The following is a 16,013-nucleotide window of genomic DNA, read 5'->3' as shown; positions in this document are numbered from 1 at the left end:
TTGAATTAGACGAGTATATCACATGGAAAGTGGAGTAGATCAGTTGCTAAATTCTAAATCTCGTATTACAAAGAAGAAATAAAATGAGAAAACACGGTCCAAAACTATATAAAATTTGTTTCATTCTATATACTCTCATTTGCTGCTGGAACCAGGAGCAGTCCAGTGAGGTGGAAGACGGTCGAAAACAGGCAACCCGGTAGTAGGAGTGGGCAAAGTTCTGACATTGATGTCAAGAGGATACAACCTATACTCAATGTCAAGCTCTCTGCAAATCTTGGCTATCTCTTCAACAAGTTGAGATCTACGAGCCCATTTCTCTCCCATGTCTTGATGGTTCATTCTATGCGTTGGCCAAACCGCAATCCTCACACTGTTTAGTGACTCCATATCTTTGAATACTATCATTGGCGCTGGATACCAATGGTCCTTCTTCCCCTCAATGTAACTATCACAGAGAATGCATGTCATAAGTCTTATGTATAAAATTTGTGAAATTGGTTATGAAAATATGCAATGTACCTTGTGATTCTCTGCTTGATGAGCATGATTTTCTCAGCTGGAGTGGTGATGTGGATGGAGAATTCGATTCCATCTCCCATATCGGGACTACGGTAGTAGTTGCCAATAGATTTAGTCCAGAGGAGACTGTTCGGGTACACAACTTTCTGGTTATCAAACCTCAAGAACACAGTTGTCAGTATGTTCATCTCTTCCACAACCATCTGGAGAAACAAAACAAAAAAAAAAGAATCAATAAGCTTTCTTCCAACAATACAATATCAAAAACTGACAAGTTTTAAACTCACCTGGATGCCGTCGATCTCACACCTATCGCCTACATCAAAGGGGTGTATCACAAACAAGTAGATGATAGATTCGAATACTATCTTGCACATGTTTCCAAATATGAATGCGACAACCACGATTTGCGAGCTCATAACCACGAGGAACTTGGTGGAAGTGATTCCAAGAATGATAAGCCAGATAATGATTATGATGATCCCAACTACGATGTTCACCATCTTGTGAAGCCTGTTCACTGCTGTTTTTGTGTCGTTTAGGGTCAACGCAAGCGCTCTTCTCTCCCTGAAAGCATTCACCTGTGAAGAATGTTTGTGTAGATTCATTAAACATCTGGATAATGTTAAAAGATTGTTATATTTATCACCCAATCTTCTTACCACCCAGTTTTTGAGAGATGATTTGCTGATTCGGTTTGTCTCAGTTGCTCCTTCAAAGAGATTTAAAGTCTTCAAAGCTTCGTCTTCTGGCAGAAACCGTGATATGTCCTTCAGGTAGATGAACCTACACATCCAATTGCTATTGGTTAGTATTCATAATGTGATATGGTCAAGGCCTTGGATGTTGATTTACTTACTTTGATCCAGGCTTGGCTACATTGTGAAAGATCTTTCTTGCAGCGAGCTTAGCCTCGAACTCACTCCTGATTTGGTTTCCCTTATCATCCTCCAAGTTCGGATCTTGTAGCTGTTCATCTAGAGTGGTCAACGATCCATGCCGGATTATATTCATCAGCCTCTTCATCTTCCACGCGGAAACATTCTTAGTATTCATCTTATGCAAGCTATCAATCGTAATCCCTTTCTTATCTCCTCCTCCTCCTCCTCCATCAGACAGAACACGAGAGAGCAGCAACGGGCTTTTCTCAACCGGACTCTTCTGAGTCCCCGACGCGACCTCAACACCACCGCCAGGGTTCTGAAACTTCTTAACCTCAACACTGATCCTCTCTTCCTCCTCCTCGTTCCTCTGAATCTCAATCAAAGGAGGACCAGACAACGTCTCAATCACGTACTGAGTAAACAAAGACTCCTGTATCCTATCGAAGTATGTACTCATATGAAACGAAGAAGCGAGAACTTTGACCAGCAACGTCTTCACAAGCCACAACAAGAACCCAACCAGCAAACAAACAATGACCTTAGTCACTTTACGAAGCGCCTTGGTCTTCGTCGCTTTAGCAACTTTCTCATCGAACAAGAAATGCCACGCGAGCAACACAAGCCCTAACCACAAGCAGTTCTGCACAGCCTTCCTCACTCCATAAACAAAATACAAAACTCTCTTCCTCAGAAGGAAGTTTCTCTCGACAAAGAAGACAACAATCTTCACAATCCAGCTCGAGACCAACCTCCCACATATCAACACCAACACCATCGTCTCCCACTTCCAGAGATTCAGATCCCAGATTACCTTGTCACGCAAGAAACGTATTGAAAGCGTGCAGACGAGAGCAGCTATGATCAGAATCAGACTCAGCCACTCCAACACGATCCACAAGCTGAGCTTATCCTTCCTATACTCTTCTGGGAGATCCTCTTCAGCGAAGGGATCGTCTTCCTCCTCCTCCCCTCCTCCTTGAGTTCTAGGGCTTCTCCCGAAGAAACCTGATTTCATCTGCCCCGACTTAGGAATCCTCCCCGACTGAGGAGGAGGTAACGGCGGCTTCGGCGTCGGCGGATCGGAGAGTCGCGACCTAGTCCTCATCTTGAGCAAGTTCGTCGAGTTTCTCGGAGGAGCAGCGGCGGCTCCGCTGCACTTCACGACGCCTTCTCCTCCTCCTCCGTCGCGGCTGTCTCGTCTTCCCCCCGCCGCGGCGGCGGCGTCATTAGCTCTCGCGGAAGACGCCGGAGACTCGGAGACGGGAGTGAGGCCTTTGGACTGGAGCTCCTCCATGCTCAGGTCCATGTCGAGGCAAATCTCGCCGGAGGCCTGCTGTCTGTGGAGGAACTGACCGATCAGCTTCGTCGGAGGATCCTCGCCGCGCCGGAACTCGAACGGCTCGGTATCGTCTCCTTTACCTTCCTCGGACGCCGCGGCGGAGGATCTCTCGCCGTCGGGGTTAATGCCTTTGTGGAGGTTTCCCTGGCCGTCGGTCCAGAAATCGTAACTTCCGTCTCTCCATATCTTCCCCGCCGTCTCTCCGCCGGAGACTCCATTGTTGTTGTTGTTGTTGTTGGTTCCGTTGTGCTCAGGATCGTTGATTTTGAGGATGACTTCACGCCGGTCAGTTGAATCGACGGCCATGATTTAAAGTATAATCCAGCGAGTTAGGGTTACTACTACTCCAGACGGATTATAAAGTAACTGTGAAAGCTTTAAGAAGAAGAGAAAACGCTTTTTTTATTTTATTTTTTCAGATCATAGCTGGTCATAGACTGATACTACAAGAAAGAGAGATTTAATAAATGCAAATTTAATTGATCTTATTATGAAGGTATGACGCGTGGCGACCAATCGCTGCCGCACAACAAAAACGTCATCATCACTTTGAATTTTGGACGACACACATCTTCTCTCTCGATTTTCCTCACCAAACTTTGCAAAGTTCGAGAAGAACTTGATCACGCGGTGGATCGCCGTTTATACTCGCTAAATTAAGTTCTTTTATAGTAATTTTCTATAGTGGATATCAGTTAAATATATTTTAACTGTGCCGAATATTTATAAAAATCTAATAGTTTCCATCTTTGGTCGGTCTCTGGAATGTACATTGGTCATACGCGTGATTAATCACCGAGAACTATCGATATTATGAGTATTTAATAGTAGTTATAAGTTTAAAAAGTGTTTCTTTACATTTTTAAAGAGAGAATTTTTATAAACCAGAAAGTTACAAAACATGCTATTACTACTTTACGGAGTCTGCAGTCTGCACAAAGCGAGTATTGAGGTGAGCTGGAGATTTTTGACTTGAGAAAGAAAAAGCTGGACGTTTGCGGTGGTACCATTCACGCGTTGAACAAGCGCGTGTGTGTAATGTCAGCTGTGTAATGGATGTCGCGGCCCATGGGCCATTGTCGTATCTTAATTTCGGACCACAGGTTCGTAGCATCAACGCAAAGTAAAAAAAAAATGGTCTTCCATGTTTCTAAAACACTCTCGAGTGTAACGGTTTAGTGTCTTGGGTACATCTCACAGTCAATGATTATGATTTTTCTCTGTAGAGTCTTCTACATTGAAAGTTTGGTCACCAGAAAACATTATCTTTTTACGCAACGTAATAGCATTATACTCCAATATGGCAAAAAAGAAAAAGATAGATGGGTAGGTAAGTAAGGTCGAAGAACACGACAAAAAGGTATGTGTTCAAGAGAATCACGACTCTTCCTTCTTCTTTTTGTCTACCAACGCTTACTTGTTTTCTTTATTTTTGTCTTTTTGTTACAGTTTTTTTCGTTACACTTTCTGAAAATTATTTGCATGTTTATAATTGGATATCATATGAAAGAAAGTGAGTGATCAAGAGAGATTTTGAGCCTCCTTTTCATCTACTAGATAATATATCAAAGGCGAATAGAGTTCAACATGTTGTGGGACTAATTGTTACATAGCATAATGTATTTACATGCGACTGTTCACATCTAATAATCTTAACCTCATTGAGACTCCCATGAGACCACTATGACAGGTTTTACTTGACCCAGTTCTGGAGTATAAACTGCTGCATCAATATCGCCACAATGCTTCCCAAGCTTATGTTGATCACGTTCACTACATCATTGTTTAGCTACAAAAAAGTATCACACCACAAATAAGACACAAAAATACAGCCACTGGAGAACAGCAATAATAAGTAGACAGAGAGCATACCCATTTGAATCCTTCTTTGTCTTGAAAAGATGCGCCTATAATGCTTTCTCCAAGGTTGGCAATCTGGGAAGCTAGTACACATACAGCTGCTTCTGGTGGAGTTATCTGTTCTCAATAGAGACCAACAAGAAAACCTCTTTTATCAACCTAAAGAGTTTTTTTAACAAGAATATAAAACCAACGTTCAGTACCTGACCCAGGAAACAGCCAACAGAGGCAAGAAAAAATGATGCTAGAAGCCCAGCCAATGTTCCTTCAACACTCATAGCTCCCTCCGTTCCTCTTGGCACTATCTTAAATGTTGTGGCTAAATACCTGCAAGCTTTCACCAGTTAGTGCAAGTAATAACAAACCGTTGCAGAAGATGGCGATAGTTTGAATTAGAAGTAGCATATACTCACGTAGTTTTTCCATAAGCTTTCCCTATCTCGCTCGAGACGGTGTCGGAGACTTTAGTGCAGAAGCTGGAAACGAAACCAAGGCGGAAAAGCTGAGAAAAAGCTGATCCTCCCACTTGATATATCGAAAGAAAAGCACAGACACAACCAGCAGCACTTGAACCAATCACGCTGCGCGGTCCTCTTCTACCTTTCTTCTTCTCAGCCACGCCTTCCGCTTCCTTCTCGGACATCTTAACCTTTGTTGCCGCTGTTCCCTGTCACATTGTAAAATCATCTAAACCAACTAAGTGTTACTCTTTCCAGCTCCCGGTCCGTGAAACACGATACTAAAATCTAAAGCTTTAAGGAAAATTATACAGAGTAGAGACGAATCATCTCAAATGTTGAGCATGATCAAACCACCTAGCTCCTTAACCTCAAGTTTCAATCTACAGAGACAATGCAACTGCCTATTACAAAATCTCTCCCTACAAGAATATCCAGCATCTCAGCCACTTCAATACTTTTTCAAAACCAATAATCAACGATTATGCCTTTGAGCATGATCAGATGGCCTAGCTCCACAATCTCAAGTTTCCATCTCTTACAATATTTCTCCCTACAAGAATCTCCAACGTCTCAGGCACTTCAAAACATTTTCAAAACCAAAAAATCAAGACTATGCCTTTGAAACCTGATTCACAATCCCTATACGACCTAGCTCCTTAATCTCAAGTTTCAATCTACATAGAAAATACACTGCCTATTACTAAATCTCTCCTTACAATAATCTCCAACGTCTCAGGCACTTCAATACATTTTCAAAACCAATAATCAAAGATTGTGCCTTCGAAACCCCAGATTCACAATCTCCATACACGACCTAGCTCCATAATCTCAAGTTTCAATCAACAGAGACAACACATTTGCCTATTACAAAAAGCTCTTCCTACAATAATCTCCAACGTCTCCAGCACACTTTAAAACATTCTCAAAACCAATAATAAAAGACTCTGCCTTTGAGCATGATCAGACGACCTAGGCTCCTTAATCTCAAGGTTTCAATCTACAGAGAAGAGTACACTGCGTAAAACAAAAGCTCTCCTACAAGAATCTCCAAACACTTTCACTACTCTATCAAACCAATAACAAAGACTACACCTTTGAAACCTAATTTCACAAACCCTTAACCCAAACGATAACACAGCTAAAGCCTCTACGATCAAGTCACATTAACGAGTTAACTTACAATGACGAAGTAAGCAGCGACTAAGAGGAACCCAGCAGAGCCATAAGCCCTCCAAGTCAAAGTTCCGAGCAAGAACGCCGCGGCGATCCCGGAAGCTGACAATCCGGTGACGAGAAGCGGCGACCCGAGAACGAATATCAACAGATTGTTAGCCACGGCGGATTTCCACGTGGGAGACGCCGTCTGGATCAGTCTCATCGCCTCCGTCACCGCTCCTTGCATCGATGTCGCCGCCGACATAGCACCACCGTCGGCTCTGCTTAGAGTTCCGTTAGAAGAGGATTCCAGATTACGATGTGTTAATCGGTGGGATCTAGCGAACGGAGACGGAGAAGAAAATCCCGAGAATCTCGGGAAGCTCAGAGGTGAAAGGGATGTAGAATTTAAGAGTAGTGTTGCCGAAATCGACGCCATGATATTCACACTTTGCTTGCTTGCTCGAGAAGACCTGAGAAAAAAATAAAAATAAAAAAATAAAATAAGCGTTTTGGGCTGGATACGGAGCTCCAAATGAGTCGGATCCTAAACCCGGTTTATATTTATCTTTCTATCCCTATTAATAATGTTATTTACAGTTATTGCCACCACTGTTATTATTAACTGAAGAACCCAATCTTATCCGAGAAATCAAAAGAGAGAGCAAGCAGCAGAGGAGAGAAAACACAAACAAACATGGCGGTTCTCTGTTCGTCTTCAACGGTTATACTCCCTTCTTCTTCGGTGAAACCTTCTGGAAGTAACAGAAGGTCTCCGTTTCTAGGCTTCTTCTCCCTAACTGCTATCTCGAAACCGTCGGCAAGAGTCGGCATTTACGCGAACACGAAGAGGGGATTGCAGGTGAAATGCGAAGCGGAGGAGCAGGGTACTACTGCTACTGCTACTTCCCTTGTTCCGGCGAATCAACGGTGGATGTTCGACGAAGAAGAAGCTAATGGCCCTGTAACGACTTTTTTGTCCCTCTATTTATCTAATTCAATCTTTGTTTAGCTTTACGCTAGTTGAAAATTGATGTCTTGATTCGTAAAGTGTGGAGATTTTGCTTCCTTGGTTTGTGTTTTGAGAATGGGTTCTGTTAAAGTTGTAGACTTTGGATGGTTAGCGTTATTGAGAGTCTGTATTTTTGTTTGGTTTTGCAGGACATTTGGAACACAACATGGTATCCAAAGGCTTCAGACCATGTGAACACGGACAAGCCTTGGTATGTTGTCGATGCAACCGACAAGATTCTCGGTAGATTGGCATCCACCATTGCTAATCACATCCGTGGGAAGAACCTTGCCTCCTACACTCCCAGTGTCGACATGGGAGCCTTTGTGATTGTGGTATGAGAAATAAATTAAAAAAAACAAGACTGTTGTGAGGCACTCTGTTTCATGTAACTTGTGTTCTTTCTTTTGGTTTTTGGTTAAGGTGAATGCTGAGAAAGTTGCTGTGTCTGGAAAGAAGAGGAACCAGAAGCTGTACAGGAGGCATTCGGGACGACCTGGTGGTATGACAGTGGAAACATTTGATCAGTTACAGCAGAGGATCCCTGAAAGAATAATTGAGCATGCTGTTCGTGGAATGCTTCCAAAGGGACGGGTTAGTTAGATACATCATAATTAATAATCCTTAGCTTTTTATTAGTCGTCTCCGTTTGGATGATTAGTCGTGAAACCACACACTCACTCTTTACATGATCTGGCTCGTTTTGTGGCAGCTTGGGAGAGCTCTGTTCAATCACCTGAAGGTGTACAAAGGCCCAGAGCATCCTCACGAGGCGCAGAAGCCGCTTGATCTGCCCATCAGGGACAAGAGAATACAGCTGCAGAAATAGAAACACCAGGGAATATCTGTACTAAGCTCCACTGCTACCATTATCGCCAAGCGCATAAGAGTGTTTTCTTCTTCTCGGGTTTCTCTAGTTTCATCATCTCAAAACCAGAGGAGACTTTGCAGATTCTTGTTTCTATTGCTTGCTTCTATCAACTCTATATGCTTTAAGCTTTTGTAATGTTAAATTATCCTTCAGTCAGTTTTTTTGCTGCCAACTATCTTCAGAAACTAGACATAGAAAGATGATATGGTGTAGAACACTCCAAAACACCATAAGCAATACCTCCTCTGCTAACTCTATAACAAAACCTTCTCAATAAGGTCACATATTCAAGAAAACTGTTTCATCTTCATCAGTTGAAGTCTTTAACAACCATTGTTGGCAAACTTGGCATTGTACAAAAGTTGTGAGATAAATAAATTTTACCCTTATCAAAAAAGTAAAAAAAAAAAACAAATTATAAAGAAATAGCAATTAGAGAAATGAGTGGGATAATGGGCCAAAAGAACTCGCTACCGCAGGCCCACATCGTCGATAATTCTCTCTCTCTTAAAAGCACCGCGAAAGATGTGGCGGGAAAGACCCAGCCATCGCCTCGAAGAAAAACCTCCCAAATCTGAGAAAAAACAAATCAAAGAGAAGCGGAAAGATGACACAAACCGAAACCCTAAATATCCTCGACGAGCTCTCGTCTCTCGTCTCCGATCAGCTTCAAGTGGTAACTACCGATTATTTCTCAATCCATCTCTCGACTCCTCAACCTTTTCTGACTAGATTTTCCGATTTCAATTTCGCTTGGGTTTTAAAGCTTGTCAAAAATTCGTTTCTCCCCATCCTTGCATCCGGTCGATTTAGGGTTTAATTGCTTGATTCCGAAGCTTTAGATTGTTGTTGTTGTATCAGTGTTATGTTTAGGGTTTTCTATTGAACTAAATCTGGTCCAGAGATTTCAAGAGGTGTTATGTAAAAATTGAGCGACTAGGGTTCTTATAATGACTGCTGATTCGTTCAATTTTATTCAGGTATCTTACAAATGGCTGAGTCGTAATTTCTCTCTTTCATCAATAACTGCCAAGAGGTACATTTGTTCTTACCGCCCATTTGGAGTTTTGGCTACTTGAAAAGATCTGTTTTTTTTTTGTGTAAGAACCGTGACTCTTTTGTTTATTAGGCTGCTTAAGGATTTCGTGGAGAAAAATGGGAAAGGTCTGGAAGTTGTATATATTGTGTCTGGGTGGCTAAAGAACACACCTTCCGATCACCGCACAAGGCTTGTATCTAGTTCCAAACTTTCAGGTTACAATTCCAAACCTGGCTTAACTCTCATAGCTGACATATTAGGATTATTTTTGCAAGTTAGCAGTACCTTGTTCGTTGCAGATAGTTCTCTTTGAATCTTATAGCTTTCTCCTTCTGGTTTCCACCTTTCTGTTAAGCAGCTACTAAAAGTTAACGACTTGACACTTCCCTGCCATTGCTTTTGTGCAGAAGTGGAGAAAGAGTTCAATGGAACTCATTCAGTTTCTATATACAGTGTTCAAGCTAGTATTCCAATGGAGCCAGCAGCCATATGGAACAGTGAGTTTGTTCAAGCAGAAGAACTCTTCTTGCAGCCTTCTACCACTGATAATTGCTTGAGAGACAACAGGTACGTTACACACTCTTCTGTTATTATACATGGAAAACTGTCCAGTACTGTTGACTCGGCCTTGTCACTGAAACTGGAGATGTATGGACCAGGTTTTGTGGAATCTCCAATTCTTTTATAAAGCGTAATATAGAGGGAGGCACTGCAAATGTTACAGCCCCGGGAACTGCAAGTGTGGGAACTACTGTACAACCGAAAAGTGGTTTAAATCGTCAAGAGTCTACAGTGCCTTCAATCCCCAAGGTTGGCCATCAGGCTCCAGCTCAAAAACAAACTGTGAAATCCTCCAATGATAAAGAAAAGTCCCTTCCTGTGCCCGCTAATAAAAAGATCGGACAGGCCCAAAAGAGCGTGGCTGGAACTGGGGGTTCGTTGAAAAATATGTGGGGCCGTGTACCTGTGAAAACAGAAGATGATTCTGTCAAAAACAACGATACCTCAGGTTTACTTTCTAATCTATTCACTCCAGTTTTTTTGTTCTTAATTGTTTTCCTTTATGTGGAGTTGGCATTTTTTTCCTGCCTTAAGGTATCTGTTTTAGTTAGTCTTGTTCCTGTTTGAAATGTTCTGTAATTGGTGCAGAAGCTCAAAAGCCTTCTCACAATGACAAGAGCAAGGGAGGCAGCGATGATGAGGCCCCAGATGTCAGTATCAGGAACAGAAAAAGGAAGGTGATATTTGACTTTTCTGATGAAGAGTGTGAAGATGTTATCAGCTTAGCATCTCCTAGTAGTCATAAGATTAGTCCACGTCCAGATGGCGAAGAAATCAAAGAAGATTCGGGTACGGAGAAGCCTGATGAACGTGTATCTCGAGAGACCGAAACAGATAAACCAGAGGTCAGCGAACAAGACTGTCAAAAAACTACCTCTGCTGGTACTTCGGGTGTCAAAAAAGAGGAGAAACCTATGGCTTCATCAAAGGAGAAGAAGATCCAGGCCATTGGTTCTGAAGCTGGAGTCAATCCCTCAAAGGGAAGAATGAGTAATGCTCCTAGTTCACCGAAAAGGAAAAAAGTGTTGAAGACGCGGATTGATGAGCGTGGGAGAGAAGGTATGCTCACATGTTTAAGCATCTAAGATCTCGTTTTCAATAATAACTAACACATATGCATCGCATTTAGCCAGTGTCTTGGAATGTCAATGCCTCTCGCTTATTTGACCTTCTTTTGGTTGCATATGTAGTAACTGAGGTGGTCTGGGAGGAAACAGAAACAAACGCAACGAAGAAAGAAGATACTGATACAAGTAAGAAGTTAAATGATGGCAAAAGCGCAAACGCTGCTGTTAACAGGTATGTTTCGATAGATAATATAGCCATTGTGTAATATTAAGATCAATTTAGGTTTTTTGAATCCGGTGGAAACGATCTTAAAGCATGGGAGTTGCATTGTTTCAGGGCGGTTGTGCAGAAGAAGAGCCCGGCCATGGGAGCAGGAAACGCAGGAGGAAAAGCAGGAAGCAAGAAAGGAGGGAACGTGAAAGATCCAAAGCAAGGGAACATAATGTCTTTCTTCAAGAAGAAAGTCTAAAATTACAAAACACTTTTGTTTGTATTTCTCAGAACTTTGGTATTCATCTGATTGTAATGCTTGAATTCGTTTATGTATTGAAAAGAAGAAACTCTAGAGCCGTTAATGATTTTTTTATCAACCACACGGATCATGAAACTGTTGCAGGTCTTGTCTATCTGCTCATCTTATTAGCGTTAATGATCCCGCTCATCTACAACGAGCCTGAAGAAAGGCTGTTTCAGGTCACTATTCTTGTATCATGTAATTTCAAAATCCTCTTCAATCATAAATATTTCTTTTAGTATATGTTTATTATTATATGTTTCAATTTTCTGTTTCTGCATCATTTTCTCGCATTCGTTTGGTTACTTATAACAGTCTACTTTGGGTTAATAATTGGATTGATTGCCAAAACTAGTTCATGTTAATTATTTATGGAATCAGCAGAAGCTAGAACTAGTAAATGGTGTAATATTCACTGGTGGCTGGGCTAAAGAAGGATTGTATTACGATGTCGTCCAAAAAATATTCAATGTAAGCTTTTACAGTCTTCACTCTCTTCAACATTGTTAGCTGAGTCCTTTGGTACCTCTTTGTTTTGTGTTGAACTCCTTTTGATGTTTCTCACAGAAAGTATTAGAGAAAAATGATGCAGGAGAGCATTTTCCTGTATACGCCATGTGCCTCGGATTCGAGATTTTGTCAATGATCATAAGTCAGGTGCCTTTCTAGCTTCTCACAGCTAATAACACTTACATCATCATGTCTGGTAGATTTAAAAGTGAAAATGCATTCATTGTTTCTACCTTGCTGCTTTTATAATGGAGCTGGATCAGGATTCTTGGATCTTTTACACCTTCCGTTCTACATTTATAACGATTCTGTGTTTGTTTTAAACAGAGGCGAGACATTCTTGAAAGGTTTAACTCAGTGTATTATGCATCAAGTCTCCAGTTCATTGAGAATGTTAATATACAAGGAACAGTTTTCCAAAGGTGCACACATATATATATATATATAGCTTTAAGCTTTTTACTTTTCAGTGCTGCTCCAAAGTCATTAAAAATAAATTCTAGTGTTTCAAATTTTGCAGATTTTCTCCCGAGCTGTTGAGAAAAGTCAGCACAGACTGTTTGGTTTTGCAGAACCACCAGTTCGGTATCTCACCAGATACCTTTCTAGCCAATCCTTCTCTGTCTAGTTTCTTTGATATCCTTACAACCAGCGCTGATAGAGACGGCAAGGTAAGTTAATAAACATTTTTTTTTCCTATAAACATGGTATGATTATTATACATGATAGTTTCTTTTCCAGACTTATGTATCAACTATTCGATCAAAAAGATACCCAGTGACTGCCTTCCAATGGCATCCAGAGGTACTCTTATTTCACAACCAATTAATGGACATCATTTTGCTAAGAAAGATCCTTACAAATAAAATACTCTTTGTTAGAAAAATGCATTTGAGTGGGGATCACCTGAGATTCCACACTCCGAGGACGCAATCCAGGTGACTCAGCACGCTGCAAACTATCTAGTCAGGTAAGTTTTCTCAATTCAGAAGATCCATTAGCTCTATATCTTAATTTGTTTTTGTTTTTTGAATGTTGGTGCAGTGAATCTAGAAAGTCACTCAACAGACCATCTCCTGATAATGTATTAAGCAATCTCATCTACAACTACAAGCTAATCTACTCAGGATACAAAGGGTAACCCAACTAACTCCACCATTGGGCTCACACACTTATGCTTGTATGTTTTGAAACGGTCATATTATTATTGGATCTGTCGTTCTCGTTTATTTTGCAGGAGCGGCAACGACGAGGCTTACATTTTCATATAAAAAAAAAATCCCAACTCCAAGATCAAAGTCCCGAGCCGATTGGTTTTGCTGGCTTGCATGATTTCTCGTATAGTTCTGTTTATAAGCAATAAGATTTGACTTCAGTGGAAACTGAAAAGTATAAACGAACACTGATAAAAAAGAGTCTCTCATCTATAAGATCAAAAGTCATGATTTAAAACACACTTTCATGAGCCTTGCATCCTCTATATGGTCTATAAAAGTAAAGATTTCAGAACGCTTAACCGCTTCCATTCCTTGGATATCGACTCTTATGACTGTCTTCCTCTCCGCATTGCAGTACAAAAGGTACTGAGGTGATGACGAACACAAGACGATCTCATTTGTCCGAGTAATTCCAACAATGTGCAAAGACTCGTCTCCAACTACATTCTTCGACAGCTCAGGCAACACGTACGTACGCTCAGACCATTTCTGCTTTCCAACATCTTCGAGAACACGCAGCCTAATACTCGTACGGCTTCCACCAAGCAAAGCCAGCTTACCGTTATAGTTCACCAGAGGCGCGCTATCAAACAGGTCAGGCCCTTTAATACGTCTGAACTTCTCCGACCGGACATCAAAGCGAATGATGATGTAGTCTTCCAACATTATCGTCCTCGCTGGATAATACAGAACACCGTCGATGCAAACGTGGTGGTCCGTGATCAGTTTATAATGTATGGAACATTCGATCTTTCTCCAAGACGATTCTCCTCCTCCTAGTGTCAACACTTGATGCTCCTCTGTCCCCTGCCATCGATTTCCTTTAGGATGCCAGGTCATGGACAGCACCTTGTACTGCTTCTCAACCGGATCGTACATGAAATAGCTTGTCACTCCGATCTTCCTCCTCGACTTCACTTTGGGCAAGATCAACGATTCTCCGGTGCTAGGGTTACAGATCATCGACAAGTGTGCTTTTCCCTTTAAACCTCGCTCGACTCTGAGAAACACCAAACCTCTGATCGCACTGACACTCACGTCGGACGTAAACTCGCACGGAATCTTCATACGGTAGCAGTTTTCGGTTGAAAGAGACGAGTTCTCGTCATCGTGAGGCTGCGGTGAGGAGGAGGAGAAGAAGAAGAGATGACCGTCCTTGTTGCAGGCGAACAACAGCTTCGGGCGAGAAGATGATCTTGTCAAGAACAAGTCCGTGAAGTAAGGGTCTCGAAGATAGGTAGCCCAGCGCTTCGATACGCAACCACACTTCGCTAGAGATTTCGTCGGCAGTTTCAAAAAATATCTCGACCATCAGATCAAACGGGAGATAATTTGAGCTTTCTTCTGTTTTTAATCGCTTGTTGGCTTCGGCCACGGCGCAAAGTTCCTCCGTCTCTGAGATATTTCGCATATTTCGCGACGGTGTTTCCATGAAACCCTAACAGACTTGTAATACAAGTAAAATATGAATATTATTGTTTTGTGTTAGATAAGAGAATACAACAAACTATATATAGCTAACATTAACATAATGTTAATACTAGATAACGATAACTTTCCCAAACGTTAATGTAAATATGATAAAAATATTTTGAAACTAACTTATTTTCAAGTTTTTCCTTTTATCTTTAAAGCTCTTCATGGATTTTACGGATTTTACAATCTTGGTATATAAAATACACATCTTTTGGCTCAATATATGTTTAATAAGACTTGTAATCATGGCGATTTCGTCTCCTCCTGCTATTCTACAGGTGGAGAGCCATCTCAAGTGAGCTGGGCAAAAAATCTGAATCCGAAGAACCGAACTCGATCCAAAAAATAGCACTGAACTCGAATCAAAATTGATTAAATATCCGAACGGATTCAAAAATTTGATATTTAAAAAACCGAAACCGAACCCGATCCGAACAAAAGTATTTTGGATACCCGAATATATCCGAAAAAGATTATATAACTAAACTAGATTTTGACCCGCCCTTTAAAGGGCGGGTATATGTTTTGTTTTATGTTTTTTTTTAAAATGATTTAATTTAATTTTGTGTGTTTTATAATTATATTAGTGTTTAATATTAATTTAATTTAATATATTTTTGGTGACTATATTCAATATGTCAAGTTGCATAATTATACACTTGTATCATATGCATTTTAGAAACCATTTTAAATCTTTATTCCTAAAGTTTGTAACATATTATATTTACTTAGTAGTTATCTAACATAATTTAGTCAAGAATATTTATATCCCAATCGCCCCAAAAATAAAAATCTCATACTCTATTAGACATGATCTATATACTCGAACAGTTCTTAAATTATTATATTCGAAAATTAATATCAAACTCAACCCGCAACTAAAACCGAATAATTTTTTTGAAAAATGTTTAAAGAAATATTGTTTAACATATTCTGTTATATATATATATATATATATATATATATATATATATATATAGTTGGGTTAAAATGGTCTTCACTAACTTTAAGTAGAATCATATTTAATAAATATTTTTTATTCGAATAACCTATTTAAAACCCGTTAAACTAAATGAGTTTATATGAATATTTATTTCTATTAAAAATTCACTTAAACCGGTTAAACTCCGTCAATCATAAAATTAAATTTTAATAGTAACCCGCTTCCACCATTAATTAATATCAATATTAGTTAACTTTTAAAGTTTCATAAGAAATATGATATCCTATGTACGTCGTTTATTTTCTAAAAATTGTATCATGGAAATGGTACTTCGTTTATTTTCCAAATCACAGACCTGTCTGATAAATTCAAAACTTTATTTGAAAGAAAAAAGTAACTGTTTTGGTAGGAACATTTATAACGTGGATTTTAATAACTTTTAGAAGGTGGTTATCTAAGGTGGTTATATGATATTTAGATAAATCATTTAAATACAGTTATAAAATATGTTGGACCCAATTAATCAATTGGACATGTTGAAGAATTAATAGTATTGATATATTAATTAATTTTAGAAATAA

General features: G+C 40.1%; 6 protein-coding genes across 7 annotated transcripts; 3 read left to right on the top strand and 3 right to left on the bottom strand.

Annotated features, from left to right (window-relative positions):
• Positions 1–18: 18 nt before the first annotated feature.
• LOC108827016 (mechanosensitive ion channel protein 6-like) lies at positions 19–3,343 on the bottom strand. The gene is made up of 5 exons (XM_018600362.2): positions 1,382–3,343; positions 1,185–1,308; positions 810–1,103; positions 523–725; positions 19–448 (listed from the first exon to the last, which is right to left on the bottom strand). Exons 1-5 carry the CDS (start codon positions 3,049–3,051, stop codon positions 136–138), a joined length of 2,604 nt encoding a protein of 867 aa, XP_018455864.2. The 5' UTR covers positions 3,052–3,343; the 3' UTR covers positions 19–135.
• Positions 3,344–4,263: 920 nt separating this feature from the next.
• LOC108824123 (protein VTE6, chloroplastic) lies at positions 4,264–6,698 on the bottom strand. Its single transcript, XM_018597488.2, has 5 exons — positions 6,247–6,698; positions 5,019–5,272; positions 4,809–4,932; positions 4,618–4,722; positions 4,264–4,534 (listed from the first exon to the last, which is right to left on the bottom strand). The coding sequence occupies exons 1-5, from the start codon at positions 6,658–6,660 to the stop codon at positions 4,439–4,441; spliced, it is 993 nt and encodes a 330-aa protein (XP_018452990.1). The 5' UTR covers positions 6,661–6,698; the 3' UTR covers positions 4,264–4,438.
• A 148-nt stretch (positions 6,699–6,846) lies between these two features.
• On the top strand, positions 6,847–8,260 carry LOC108824126 (50S ribosomal protein L13, chloroplastic). The gene is made up of 4 exons (XM_018597491.2): positions 6,847–7,185; positions 7,383–7,568; positions 7,657–7,827; positions 7,946–8,260. Exons 1-4 carry the CDS (start codon positions 6,919–6,921, stop codon positions 8,060–8,062), a joined length of 741 nt encoding a protein of 246 aa, XP_018452993.1. The 5' UTR covers positions 6,847–6,918; the 3' UTR covers positions 8,063–8,260.
• Positions 8,261–8,628: 368 nt separating this feature from the next.
• On the top strand, positions 8,629–11,398 carry LOC108823689 (uncharacterized). The gene is made up of 8 exons (XM_018596953.2): positions 8,629–8,780; positions 9,085–9,140; positions 9,234–9,358; positions 9,551–9,710; positions 9,803–10,152; positions 10,293–10,763; positions 10,895–11,003; positions 11,109–11,398. The coding sequence occupies exons 1-8, from the start codon at positions 8,712–8,714 to the stop codon at positions 11,239–11,241; spliced, it is 1,473 nt and encodes a 490-aa protein (XP_018452455.1). The 5' UTR covers positions 8,629–8,711; the 3' UTR covers positions 11,242–11,398.
• Positions 11,298–13,252, top strand: LOC108823691 (probable gamma-glutamyl hydrolase 3). Of its 2 annotated transcripts, none has more exons than XM_018596955.2 (9): positions 11,298–11,465; positions 11,671–11,757; positions 11,854–11,943; positions 12,124–12,218; positions 12,317–12,467; positions 12,538–12,600; positions 12,678–12,766; positions 12,841–12,933; positions 13,034–13,252. In XM_018596955.2, exons 1-9 carry the CDS (start codon positions 11,298–11,300, stop codon positions 13,065–13,067), a joined length of 870 nt encoding a protein of 289 aa, XP_018452457.1. In that variant the 3' UTR covers positions 13,068–13,252. The 2 variants fall into 2 exon arrangements, with proteins under 2 accessions (XP_018452457.1, XP_056851403.1); XM_056995423.1 differs by having other exon boundaries at positions 12,526–12,600.
• Positions 13,236–14,081, bottom strand: LOC108824476 (F-box protein DOR-like). The gene has a single exon (XM_018597912.2). The coding sequence runs from the start codon at positions 14,079–14,081 to the stop codon at positions 13,236–13,238; it is 846 nt and encodes a 281-aa protein (XP_018453414.2).
• Between the last annotated feature and the right edge of the window lie 1,932 nt (positions 14,082–16,013).

This window comes from Raphanus sativus, chromosome 9, assembly GCF_000801105.2.
Source record: "Raphanus sativus cultivar WK10039 chromosome 9, ASM80110v3, whole genome shotgun sequence".
Classification (NCBI taxonomy): Eukaryota; Viridiplantae; Streptophyta; class Magnoliopsida; order Brassicales; family Brassicaceae; genus Raphanus; species Raphanus sativus.
Note: the sequence above shows the minus strand (reverse complement) of the source record. Positions and strands in the feature narration are given on the sequence as shown.

Coding starts and splice junctions, on each gene's coding strand:
- LOC108824126 (XM_018597491.2), top strand. CDS start 6,919: ATGGCGGTTCTCTGTTCGTCTTCAACGGTTATACTCCCTTCTTCTTCG. Junction 7,186..7,382: donor AAGAAGAAGCTAATGGCCCT/GTAACGACTTTT, acceptor TTGGTTTTGCAG/GACATTTGGAACACAACATG. Junction 7,569..7,656: donor TGGGAGCCTTTGTGATTGTG/GTATGAGAAATA, acceptor TTTTTGGTTAAG/GTGAATGCTGAGAAAGTTGC.
- LOC108824476 (XM_018597912.2), bottom strand. CDS start 14,081: ATGAAGATTCCGTGCGAGTTTACGTCCGACGTGAGTGTCAGTGCGATC.
- LOC108823689 (XM_018596953.2), top strand. CDS start 8,712: ATGACACAAACCGAAACCCTAAATATCCTCGACGAGCTCTCGTCTCTC. Junction 9,359..9,550: donor ATCTAGTTCCAAACTTTCAG/GTTACAATTCCA, acceptor GCTTTTGTGCAG/AAGTGGAGAAAGAGTTCAAT. Junction 9,711..9,802: donor AATTGCTTGAGAGACAACAG/GTACGTTACACA, acceptor TGTATGGACCAG/GTTTTGTGGAATCTCCAATT.
- LOC108824123 (XM_018597488.2), bottom strand. CDS start 6,660: ATGGCGTCGATTTCGGCAACACTACTCTTAAATTCTACATCCCTTTCA. Junction 5,273..6,246: donor TCGCTGCTTACTTCGTCATT/GTAAGTTAACTC, acceptor ACAATGTGACAG/GGAACAGCGGCAACAAAGGT. Junction 4,723..4,808: donor TTGGCTGTTTCCTGGGTCAG/GTACTGAACGTT, acceptor TATTGAGAACAG/ATAACTCCACCAGAAGCAGC.
- LOC108827016 (XM_018600362.2), bottom strand. CDS start 3,051: ATGGCCGTCGATTCAACTGACCGGCGTGAAGTCATCCTCAAAATCAAC. Junction 1,104..1,184: donor CATCTCTCAAAAACTGGGTG/GTAAGAAGATTG, acceptor CATTCTTCACAG/GTGAATGCTTTCAGGGAGAG. Junction 449..522: donor ATCAAGCAGAGAATCACAAG/GTACATTGCATA, acceptor TCTCTGTGATAG/TTACATTGAGGGGAAGAAGG.
- LOC108823691 (XM_056995423.1), top strand. CDS start 11,298: ATGCTTGAATTCGTTTATGTATTGAAAAGAAGAAACTCTAGAGCCGTT. Junction 11,944..12,123: donor TGTCAATGATCATAAGTCAG/GTGCCTTTCTAG, acceptor TGTTTTAAACAG/AGGCGAGACATTCTTGAAAG. Junction 12,219..12,316: donor CAAGGAACAGTTTTCCAAAG/GTGCACACATAT, acceptor CAAATTTTGCAG/ATTTTCTCCCGAGCTGTTGA.